The 12,499-nt window shown below is 36.2% G+C and overlaps 1 protein-coding gene across 1 annotated transcript in view; it reads left to right on the plus strand.

The window, feature by feature from the left end:
• LOC124433290 (adhesion G-protein coupled receptor V1-like) overlaps nt 1-12,499 on the plus strand; it is a 42,642-nt gene that overhangs the window by 2,179 nt on the left and 27,964 nt on the right. The window contains exons 3-22 of the mRNA XM_046983051.1: nt 229-465; nt 683-796; nt 899-1,006; nt 1,529-2,407; nt 2,684-2,948; nt 4,496-4,762; nt 4,911-5,032; nt 5,231-5,314; nt 5,628-5,885; nt 6,338-6,488; nt 6,584-6,783; nt 7,115-7,635; nt 8,048-8,277; nt 8,754-8,965; nt 9,185-9,344; nt 9,848-9,932; nt 10,339-10,545; nt 10,643-10,774; nt 11,967-12,170; nt 12,262-12,493. Of these exons, the coding sequence (XP_046839007.1) occupies nt 229-465; nt 683-796; nt 899-1,006; nt 1,529-2,407; nt 2,684-2,948; nt 4,496-4,762; nt 4,911-5,032; nt 5,231-5,314; nt 5,628-5,885; nt 6,338-6,488; nt 6,584-6,783; nt 7,115-7,635; nt 8,048-8,277; nt 8,754-8,965; nt 9,185-9,344; nt 9,848-9,932; nt 10,339-10,545; nt 10,643-10,774; nt 11,967-12,170; nt 12,262-12,493 (4,668 nt within the window). The remainder of the gene's footprint in view (nt 1-228; nt 466-682; nt 797-898; nt 1,007-1,528; nt 2,408-2,683; nt 2,949-4,495; nt 4,763-4,910; nt 5,033-5,230; nt 5,315-5,627; nt 5,886-6,337; nt 6,489-6,583; nt 6,784-7,114; nt 7,636-8,047; nt 8,278-8,753; nt 8,966-9,184; nt 9,345-9,847; nt 9,933-10,338; nt 10,546-10,642; nt 10,775-11,966; nt 12,171-12,261; nt 12,494-12,499) is intronic.

Genomic DNA, 12,499 nt, shown 5'->3' on the forward strand with positions numbered 1-12,499 from the left:
GACTGGAGTACATAGACCCTAGAGTTTCGTCGCCGCATCTCTCTTATCTTAACGAAGACACCAGATTGGAGTGTAAAAGGAAACAAAGTTCTACATGAGATTACTCCAGGATACTAGATTGATGCAAATTGAAACATTTGTTCATCCTTTGTGAAAATATTCGACAGAAGGATGGATGACCCCCTGCTTTCAAAAGACAAATAATCACTTAAACCATTCCATCTTTAGATACTGAACTCTACAGCTGACTTCCACAATCCTCAAGTGCAAACTGCAGAAATCCAGAAGGATCAGAGATCGTCTAGATGTCAATTTTTTGTCCGTGATGACTCCATACCAGAAGGTGATGAAAAATTTTACGTCCAACTGAAGATACTATCAGGAAATGCAACGATTGGTGTTGGAATGTCTCTCATCAAGATTTTAGCTAATGATGATGGTAACGGAGTGTTAGGTTTTGACATGGTGAGTTTTCTGCGGAGACAAACCTCGCCTAAAACATTGTGTGTTGTTTTACGTTCTTGGAGTGACTTTTGTTGTGACTGTATTTGATAGCGACAGGGAGCGACTTCCTCTACATATTTCACAAATATTTAGGGGACCCCAATGTGGCTTCGGGTGAAGATGTTGGCTCTTATAACTGCAAGCCTTAAACAGATGAATCTTCTTTTTCTTACAACAGCCCAACGGTTTACGTGTTCAAGAACCACTTGCGTCTTCTTCATTTGATCGAATGGCGAAATTACAAATAAGAAGAAGCGTTGGTGCATTTGGACAAATTACAGTCCAGTGGAATGTGAGCACAATTGAATATTAAAGTATTTTATAAGTTTTTCCTTAATACAGTTACCCTGTAGAAAGTACAGCTTACAACGTCTCATTTATTCTTTTCTTTAAGGCCACATCTTTGACAGCGGCAAACGATATTCATCCTTTGTCTGGTTCATTGATTTTCAAAGATGGAATCAGTGTTGGCCACGCTGTGTTTTATGTTCGTCATGACATGGTTGGTTACCAGAACTACTCCAGGCCGCGTTTATGAATTTGTTTTTGTTCTGAATTTAGTTGACTGATTTGACCGTAATTGATTTTGACGTGTGCTTAGCTACTAGCAGAATTAGGTGTCTTTTAATTTATGACTATACATGTTGGTGATTGCGAAAGAACCTAAATTTATAATGTATTATTTTCCCCTTCCTATATATTTCGTCTCTTTCTCATTTCTCATCTTTTTTATTTCTCTTTGTCTTTTTCTTTTTACATCTCTTTGTCTTCCTCTTTCTCCACCTCTTTTAATTTTGTCCTTTTTCTTCTTTTCTCTCCTCTATTTTTTCCTCGTTTCGATTTCTTCGTCTTTCATTTTTGTCTCTCTTCCTCTCCTAGTTTCCTCCATTTTATACTACATTTACTAACACCTTTTTATATTTATCTGAATGTCATGAAAAACTTTGTAATTTTCGCAAAACGACCTTCTGAAGCTCTGTTGTAAATGCTCACCTCAACTGACGTTTTTCCTTTTGATTTCTAGAAAACAGAAAAGGATGAGTTTATTAATTTTGAATTGACGTCAGTATCAGGTGGCGCTCGTTTAAACATGACTCTTGCAAAGACCACAGTCACAATTCTAGCGAACGACATTCCTGTCAGATTTGCTCTAGGACATATAACCATTCCTGAGAATCAAACATACGTTGAGTTGTGGGTGTATAAAGGTCTGGACCAGAGTGGTACCAATACGATAGCATCTGTCACACGTACCAGTAATGTATCGTGGTACCTACAATCAGGTAGTGCCGTCGCTGGCCAGGACTTTACACACGGTCGGGGATTAGTGATGTTTCATCCTGGGCAGACTAGGGCTAGAATTAATGTTACCATCATTAATGACAACGTACCAGAGACATCAGAAAATTTTACCGTACGTCTGACCAATCAGAGCGCAGATCTAAGTTTAGTATTCCCATACGTGTGTACCATACAGATACAGAAAAATGACGACTATGCAGGTGTATTTGTGATAGTGCGTGATGATATGAAAAACCTTACATTAGATGAAGATGGAACAAGAAATAGTCTTGTGTTGACGATATATAGAAATGCTGGTACTCATGGTTTGGTCAACGTTTCATGGCTGTTGCATGCCACCGTTGACGATCTAGCTCAGCAAATCTCACCTTTAAATGGTACGGTGACTTTTTTTGATGGCGAGCGAACAAAGATGGTGGTCGTTAATGTAACTGATGACGTGATACCTGAAACGGCCTTTTCGTTTATTTTTGAACTCAAGTCGGTCACCAATGGAAGAGTTACAAATGATCCGTCTTTCAGATTCGTGAGGGTGATTGTGAGGGATAGTGACGATGTTTATGGGCTATTTCAAATCGCAAACGATACTTTCCTCAATATGGTAAGTTGTATAATATGGATCATGAGCCAATCTGTCCTAGAATCTAGACTTCTAGACAGGAATCGGCTTTGCAAGTGGTTGGCAAAATAAGCTAACCAGTTTCGTTGCTGTTTCCACTACATTACACCCTTGTTTTGAATGGCATTCCAACGGAGGGTGGCGACATTTTTATTATTTTACGAGTGGATTTTAAAATAAGAGTTTTCTTTAAAATCTCTATACTGTTTATCATGTTTGCCACATTTTTCAAAACCATTGTCAATGTTTTCGTTGTAGACAAATGTTTCTCGTACAATTAGCTTCACAATATCACGAACGAGGGGTGAATTTGGTGACGTCTCTGTTGCTTATCTGATAACATATTATACAAGTGATGGCAGAAACGAGACCAGCAACGTTGGCATTAAAAATCACGACGTTGTAACTCTTAAGTCGTATGAACGCAATGCGTCGTTTACTTTGGTGATTTCAAAGGACGGATTTATTGAAGCCAATTCTGTATTTCAGATAACTTTAACTTCGCTCAAATTGATAAATCCTGGTATGTGATGTATAATCATTGAAATGATTAAACAAATAGAATTTTCTTCGCACTACCTAAAATATAAACTATAGGATAACTTGTGTCTGTGTAGGTAGTGATGAATGAACAACAGAGAACAAGAACGGTCTTTACACTATCTACAATATAAACTAAGATAACATGTGTCAGTGTAGGTAGTGATGGAAGAATAACAGAGAACAAGAACAGTCTTTACACTAACTAAATTATAAACTAAGATAACGTGTGTCAGTGTAGGTAGTGATGGAAGAATAACAGAGAACAAGAACAGTCTTTACACTTTCTAAAATATAAACTAAGATAACGTATGTCAGTGTAGGAAATGATGGAAGAATAACAGAGAACAAGAACAGTCTTTACACTAGCTAAAATATAAACTAAGATAACAGTGATGAATGAACAACAGAGAACAAGAACAGTCTTTACACTAGCTAAAATATAAACTAAGATAACGTGTGTCAGTGTAGGTAGTGATGGAAGAATAACAGAGAACAAGAACAGTCTTTACACTAGCTAAAATATAAACTAAGATAAAGTGTGTCAGTGTAGGTAGTGATGGAAGAATAACAGAGAACAAGAACAGTCTTTACACTAGCTAAAATATAAACTAAGATAACGTGTGTCAGTGTAGGTAGTGATGGAAGAATAACAGAGAACAAGAACAGTCTTTACACTAGTACAATATAAACTAAGATAACACAGTGTAGGTAGTGATGGAAGAATAACAGAGAACAAGAACATCTTTACACTAAAATATAAACTAAGATAACGTGTGTCAGTGTAGGTAGTGATGGAAGAATAACAGAGAACAAGAACAGTCTTTACACTAGCTAAAATATAAACTAAGATAACATGTGTCAGTGTAGGTAGTGATGGAAGAATAACAGAGAACAAGAACAGTCTTTACACTAGCTAAAATATAAACTAAGATAACGTGTGTCAGTGTAGGTAGTGATGGAAGAATAACAGAGAACAAGAACAATCTTTACACTAGCTAAAATATAAACTAAGATAACATGTGTCAGTGTAGGTAGTGATGAATAACAGAGAACAGAGAAAAAGAACAGTCTGTTGTACTAGATAAAATATAAACTAAGATAACGTGTGTCAGTGTAGGTAGTGTGTAGGAAGAAGAACAGAGAACAAGAACAATCTTTACACTAGCTAAAATATAAACTAAGATAACGTGTGTCAGTGTAGGTAGTGATGGAAGAATAACAGAGAACAAGAACAGTCTTTACACTAGCTAAAATATAAACTAAGATAAAGTGTGTCAGTGTAGGTAGTGATGGAAGAATAACAGAGAACAAGAACAATCTTTATACTGCGGAAAGAATAAACTAAGATAACGTGTGTGGGTTTTGGTAGGGATGATCGAAGAAAGTCTTATTTAGAATATAAAAAAAGACAATGTTTATAAATGAAGTTGTAATGAATGAACTACAGATGACAAAGTAATTTTAGAGAACCAGTAAATGTCAATTAGTTAACTACAAATCAAGGTTGTGTGAATATTCCATTTATAGACAACTTACTAGTTCAACCAAAGTCCCCTCGTTTGGGCCCACGCTCTACCGTACGCCTTACAGTTCATGCGCAGTTCGCGGATGGCGAGATTGGATTTAAGTCAACCATGATGTCAGTGAATGAACCGGAGAATGGTCAGACTATCATCACTCTTCCTGTTGTAAGAGATGGTACACTTCATAGAGCTTCATTATCCTGGAGTATTATTGGAGCAGACTCGGGTGATGACGTATTACCGACCAGTGGAAGTCTAGTATTTGAAAAAGGTAGTTTTTTGATGTTCACTGACCCTTCTATATTTGCCTGACTTATGAAACATCATGATGGTGAAAAATGGTTTCCATTGATGCAATCCGTGTATAATCTACCACAATAATCAGTTTTATTTGAGATTTTTCGTCTTCTCGTTTTTAGGGGAGAATTTAGTCCATATCACTCTTAATATTCTTGCCGATGATGAACCGGAACTGGACGAAGTTTTCGCAATTCGCCTTGTCAATGTTTCCCAGTCGAATCAGAGATTACAGGAGAGCTCGGTATGTGCAAGAATGATCTTCCATGATCACAACTAATTTTTTTACAGTATTACTTTCTTATGGTCAGCACTGAGGACATTCCAGTTATTTCATGTGATCATTTTTTATTAAAAGCCTTTTTGCTCTTGCGCAATATAACTTGTGATGTAAATTGTCCTCGCCAGCTTAGTTTTATGTATTTTCTCAATTCTTTCACAGTCGGAACTAATTTTGACCATAAACAGAAATGACTTTGCTGAAGGAATATTCGAAATTGCTGCAGTCAAACCTGTGGAGCTTTTTGTAAGTTTTGAGTGTCGTTGACATTAAGAATGTTTTATGTTTGAGAGAAGCATCTATCTCCATCGACGGTTTTTTGGGGGGAAGAAGAAACTTACATTTTACCTCGTAAATAGCTGAACAAACCCTCCATATTGTCTCTAAAATAAATATGATGTATTGAATCGGATCTTAGAAATGAGATGCTTATTAAAATGACTTATATAAAGTGATGAGCAACCAGTTTTCAGTTGCTATGCAGCTTAAACATTTGTTAGAGTAGTAGATGGTGAAATATAATATCTTCATTTATGATATGTAACATACATTTTTAAAGGAAGTTGCTAACAACGAAGTGGAAGTCACTGTTGTTCGGCTTCGTGGTAATTTGGATAAACGCTTGGTTAAAATTCAAGCGTCAGGTGATTTGGTTCTTTTGCCTAAAGAAGTCATAAAACTTTTGAATACCAACGTCTCTTATCAATTTTTAGATACAGCAGAGTTTGAATCTGGAGAAGGAGTGTTAATTTTTGAGCCAAACGGTGTTACGCGAAAAACGAAAATATTTTATGTGAAAGATGACAATGTCCCAGAGGTATTTATCGAATTGAAAAAGTATCTCTACCAAGATATAAGTTCATGTCCCACAACTTACAATTTCTGATGATCGAAATTTGATGTTTATTGATGTTAAGGATCATCCGGATTTGTCCAAATGTAAAAATTATAAATTAGCAAATCGCTTGTGAACAACGAAAAAATTAGGTCGTGATGGAATTTAAAACTGTTTATCCATTGATGAAAATGAAGAGTGATAATGAAATTTTTTAAGTACCAGCTTCCAGTCAAAGGATGATGCTAGCTTTAATGCTGAAATTGCTATTAGTAGTAATGATTAAAGTCTTGACCTTTAGTACTCTAGTCTTTAGTTATATATCATAAACTAACCATATCATCGATCTTCACGTATTTCTCATGTACTCTAGTCTTTAGTTACATATCATAAACTAACCAATCATTGATCGTCATGTATTTCTCATGTGTTAGCCAAACAAGACTATAACATTTACGCTTTTGCCATATGGTCCTCAAAAACAGCAAGGCATTCTGGGTAATATCACACAAGTTAATGTAACAATCCTAGCGAATGACGACGCGAATGGGATTATTGTCTTCGCCAATACATCGCTCTATATTGGTTTGTATAATAGAACTTGGCATTTTAGTGTTTAGATAGACAAGGTGATGTCTATATTATATTTTCTGTTTTTATTTTCGTTTGTCTTTGAGCAGTGGAGAGTAAAGGAGATGACAGGAGATCAACAAGGTTTGTTCTTGAACGACAGCGTGGTCGTTTTGGTGACATCATTGTTTGGTGGAGTATTACACCGCGTGCAAATGCATCTTGGGATATTTCTCCGACTTCTGGAAACGTTTCATTTGGTGACCGTGCAAAATATGCGTTCTTTGAAATCGTTTCCTTACCTGACGAGGTTTGTGAATAAATCAAAATAACATTAGTGTAATATCTTTTTTTGGAAGATTGAAACTGCGTTAATTCTTTTTTCATCTGATAATGTAAATTTGAGCAATTTTTTCCATGATCAGGATCAGATCCACCAAACGTAGCAGTGATGATGTCATTCGATGATGTCATTCGATCACAGTAAATCTGTATCGTACAGCATCTGTATGTGCTATTGTGTTAGTTTGTTGAAAACTGTCTGTACAAACCCTAAAATTGTTTCCGAAACTCTCGCTAATGAGCTATATGTTGCAACTTTAACCATCTTTTATTTACTAAGTGTAAAAATATCTTTATAGATTCCTGAACCTGATGAAAACTTCACCATTGCGCTAACAAAAAGTGAAGGTGGTTCGAGACTTGGGAAGCCAAGAGAAGCCCAACTAACTGTCTTGAGGAATGATGACGCAATCCATTTTGCACCCCCGACTTCAGTTAAGGTCTTGGAGGGTGGAAATGCTACATTTAGGGTGATTCGACTTGGTCGAACAAGTGAATTAATCTCAGTGAACTATACAATAGTTGACGATACTGCCATGGCAATTGACAATGATTATGACCACAGAAACCGACAGATTTTTTTTGCCCGAGGCGAGACACAGAAGTACATAAAGATATTCATTCCTGATGATAACCGCCCGGAACCTGATGAAAATTTCACTGTCGTGCTTACGTCATCTACTGGAGATACGTCCATTTATGGCAATGTGGTGGCTGTGGTGACGATATTAGCCAATGACGATGCGCATGGGATATTTCATTTTGATCCAAGAAATGATTTGAATAAAACTACAAAAGAAGGACAAGACGCAAGATTCAGGTGAACAATGATATATTTATGATTGCTGAAATCTCATATTTTAGGATTATAATTTGCTATACACGAAGATAAAAGACTTCGAACGAAATTCTTGCAATGTTAACCGGACGCGGATCCAGAGGGAGATGCACGAGGCTCACATCCCTACCTGAGCTCAGATAATTTCATGGCTTCTTTACGTTAATGTTCTTGTATTACAACATTTCCTAATGATTCGTCCATTTCTGAATGAAATCCTGGATCCGCTCTTGCATTCAATTGTATCATTATCAGATTAAGAATTGTTACATGAAGTCCTTTGCCTGTCAAGCTAAATGATCTTTTGTTTAACATGTTTACGATAAAGTCCAAACTATTCTAGAAATGTGTCATTGTCATTCAAAATGATATTTGAAACGTCTTTGTGTATCAGGGTGAAAAGAGACCGTGGCTCCTTCGGACGCGTTTCTGTTTTCTGGCAAATTTACCAAGTATATCGTAACGGCTCCCTTCGTGCTTTGATTTCTGAAGATTTTGACCAAACCTCGGGGACCCTGGTGTTTGGAGAACGTGAGAATAGCAAGGATTTAGTACTAAGTATATCATCTGATAATATGGCCGAGTACGAGGAATCTTTTGAAGTTGTCTTGGAAAATGTAACGGGTGATTGTGATGTACTTATTTTCTGCAGGGCGACATGGATGATTTTAAAATGTGGTTTTTTGTCTTTCGTTAAAAAAAGTTTTCTTGACAAATTTTATAGTAATATTAAATCTAATTTCAAAACATACCAGTTAATGGTGTTCTTAGCTAACGTTTACAATGAGAATTGATACAGGGGCCGGTTTCACGAAGACTGGATAGCGTTATACATTGGATAGTAATGTTTTCAAATTGTAAAAAAAGTTGTTTATATTTTCCATACGACATAGAAATTTTTGTAATCTCGGAAGCAATATTTTCTTCATTGATGCTGAATTTCAAGTCCTATATTTTTCTTTTCTAAGATGTTTTTTAAACGTTCAGAAAAATTTGCTATTCGGCCTTCTTGTAACCGGCCCCAGATTTTTATCTCCTATTTATAGATTACTTAACTGAAAAAATTCAAGCTGTCTGTAAATATATCTTGTCTATTGTAGGTGGTTCACTCTCGTCACCCCCTCGGCTTTCATCGAACTACACTCGCGCCTTCATTAATATTCCAACCAATGACAATCCTTATGGACTTTTTGTCTTTGCACCTTCATCTCGAGACGTGAAAGTTGCTGAAGATAGGTTACCTGGACGCGAATTTCAGGCAACTGCTAACCTGACTGTAGCCCGAACGCGCGGACTGGACAGAGATGTTGGAGTAAGATTTACGTGATTAACAGATAATAGAGAAAAAAGTTGCCGCAAGCCAATCAAAACTCACTCACACACTCACGTTTTTTTAACATTTTATTTAGTAAAAAGGCTATTGCTGATGAGTTTCGTAACATAATTTTGCAAATCGATTATTGACCGTTTTATTAAACCCATAGCACTTTGGCATTGATTCACTTTAATTTATTTTGTTTATTGACTTTAGGTCTCTTGGTGCATTTATAAAGCTAATGGCGTAGCTAATCTAGGAGAAATTTGGGATATCGTGTTTTTGAGCGACAGCAGAAGAGCAAGAATTGTGGATGATAGTGAAATAAAGAGACCAAACACTGGGAGTTTTGCATTGGAATTTACCCCAAGCAATGGTTGGTTTGTGATAGTTTATGTTTTGATGTAATTTGCAACTTCCCTTTTTCAAAAATTATTTATTGAATAACAATTCATGAGCATATCTGCACTTTATGACAGATTCTTACGCAGTTTTGAACTCTCTGTCCTCTGTTCTCGATAAGGAGTTCACAGTGAGGTAATATTTTATATCTTGTATGTGAAGCGTGCGTAGTTCATGTATTGTGTACCCAAGATGTCAGTTAGACTCCGCTTTGATCAAACACAGCCTGCATTGCAAACTCTGTTTTATTTAATGTACACCACTCATATAGAGTTCTCGCTGCAGGCTGGATCGACTTCAATTCCTGATTTCACTTTTTCAAAGTAGAGGAGTTTCACTCAAGCATTTAAACTTTTAATTTACAAAAACATTTCTGTCTACGATTTATGTTTTGTCAACTTTTCGATTCATAATTGACTGGTGAAACCAGAAAATTAATTTGATACTTTTGCTGATGTCTTTTTTGTCATAATGCAGTGCCTGGTTGCGGCCGAAATCTCACCGGAATGGTACGATTCTTTCAAAAGTTCTTCCGTCAGGAGACGTCGCATTTCGTCTTCTCGTTGATGCCATCCTAGTAAAGTGAATTTAACTTTTGAAGTAATGACAACAACTGGAAAACGAACTTTTACAGTAAGAGATTCTTCAACGTACCTGTTTATCCATCTTCAATTTACCTGTTTATTCATTTCTCAATGTACCTGTTTATCCATTCAGGTATTTGTAATTTCGGTCTTAAACACTGAACCAATATATAACTGGAAGGATACCGAGAGAAAAGCATTCCTATGTACTTCCATCTAGATAAATTTTACTTCCAGACAAGTGATGAGTTCCGAATTATAACTTACTTTGTAATGAACTTTTTTAACATGCATGGAAAGATTTGGATTAGTTGAATGGCTGAGTTCCTATTTGGCGTGAAGTAGCCTTCCATTTGTGTTTAATTTAATGGTTTTAAATGATTAAAAAACGTTTCTGCAAGTCCAAGAACGGTTCGTGTTAGAGAAACACCCGCCACATGTAGTAAGTCGAATCAAATTGTCTTTAATATTGCAGATACCATTTCCAAACGGTTCAAACATCCTTGATGGTAGCTGGCATAATGTAATGGTCGCGCTCTCCAGTCAAACAAGAATCTCGTTTTACTATAATGGAAGGTCTATTGGATCAAGGTGCATCTCTTGATACATCTATACTGCGGTTTATGACAAAAGATAATTATATTTTGACTAAGAAATGAAAATTGTTTAATGTGTGTCATTGTTTCAGTTCTTTCCAGTTCAGCAGCGCCATGGGTGACAAGAAAAGTTCTCTCTATCTTGGAGCAACAAAACCCAAAGTGGATCATTATGATGGCTTGTTGCAAGACGTGAAAATCTTCACAAAATTTCTTCAACAAAGGTGAAATTACACATAGCACAGTGTGTATTATTCTGTAATATGAGGGTGGTAGTTATTGTGTTTCTTTGATTTAGTAACTGGTTCGCAGTTATCGTGTTTTTGTTTGATTTAGTAACTGGTTGGCAGTTGTTATCTTTATTGTGATTTAGTAACTGGTTGGCAGTTATCTTGTTTTTGTTTCATTTAGTAACTGGTTGGCAGTTGTTATTTTTTCTTTGATTTAGTAACTGGTTTGCAGTTATCGTGTTTTTGTTTGATTAAGTAACTGGTTAGCAGTTGTTATTTTTTCTTTGATTTAGTAACTTCTTGTCAGTTACTGTATTTCTTTTGCTTAGTAACTGGTTCGCAGTTATCGTGTTTTTGTTTCATTTAGTAACTGGTTGGCAGTTGTTATTTTTTCTTTGATTTAGTAACTGGTTGGCAGTTAATGTATTTCTTTTATTCGCATGGTCACTGTTTGCAGTTATATTTCTTTAATGTAAAAAGAAGATGATTGTTGATGCACTAACATTCCAAAATATTTCCGGTTGCATGATCTCACGATATTCATAGCCACGAGTTTAACGAGATGTAGAAATTGTTATTATGGTATTGACTTGTGATAAGCAGATGATATCAATGATAAAGATCTGCAGCCAGTTGCACGAAGTCTGGATAGCGTTGTCCATTGGACAGCACAAATTTTCATATTTTTAAAAAAGATGTTTGTATTTGTCTTACGAAAACGAAAAGGAAATTTCGTAATCTTCGAAACAATATTTTATTTCAGTGGTTGCTCAGTTCGAATCTTTCATTTTTTGTTTTTTAAAAGGTTTTATAAAGTTCTAAAAATTGCTATCCAATGGATAACGCTATCCAGGCTTCGTGCTACCGGCCCCTGCGTTTTCCTTGCTCCACGACAATTTAGTCTATCCTGTAAACATTTTATGATTCTTTACTGACATTCTTCCCATAAATGGATATCTTTACTACCCACAAAGCATTGCGTTTTCCTTGCTCCACGACAATTTAATCTATACTCTAAACATTTTATGATTCTTTACGTTATAGTGAAGTGAGCGTCATTGCCACTCCCGTGTCTGACATTCTTCCCATAAATGGATATCTTTACTACCCACAAAGCATTGCGTTTTCCTTGCTCCACGACAATTTAATCTATACTCTAAACATTTTATGATTCTTTACGTTATAGTGAGGTGAGCGTCATTGCCACTCCCGTGTCTGACATTCTTCCCATTAATGGATATCTTTACTACCCACAAAGCATTGCGTTTCGTTTCATTAACTTAACGACAGTGGATAACTCTCGGGCGGAGGATGAAAGATCTTATTCGGTCATTTTGGTCAGCGGTCTAGGAGGTGCTGATGTAGACGATTCAAGCAAATCTAAAGCTTTGCTGACTGGTAATTCCGAACTAAAAAACTTTCTATGCCCGAAAGGAATATTAAATGCCCATTTTTAATCTCACAACTTTTTTCTTTCTCAGTGTTAAAAGCGACAATGCAAATGGTCTTTTTATGTTTGAAACTGGCCAATCATTGGCGAGAACGGTATCTGAAAGCGTTGGGAATATGTCATTTAGAGTTGAAAGAACTCTGGGCTTTCTTGGTACGGTTGATGTTTCTTGGAGGATTTTTAATGAAAACGGATCTTTTGCTTCAGACGACTTCGTGCATTCTTCTGGTTTATTGACGTTTGTTGACAATGAAAAGGTCAAGGTAAAG

The sequence above is a fragment of the Xenia sp. Carnegie-2017 genome, unplaced genomic scaffold, assembly GCF_021976095.1.
Source record: "Xenia sp. Carnegie-2017 unplaced genomic scaffold, XeniaSp_v1 HiC_scaffold_13, whole genome shotgun sequence".
Taxonomy (NCBI): Eukaryota; Metazoa; Cnidaria; class Anthozoa; order Malacalcyonacea; family Xeniidae; genus Xenia; species Xenia sp. Carnegie-2017.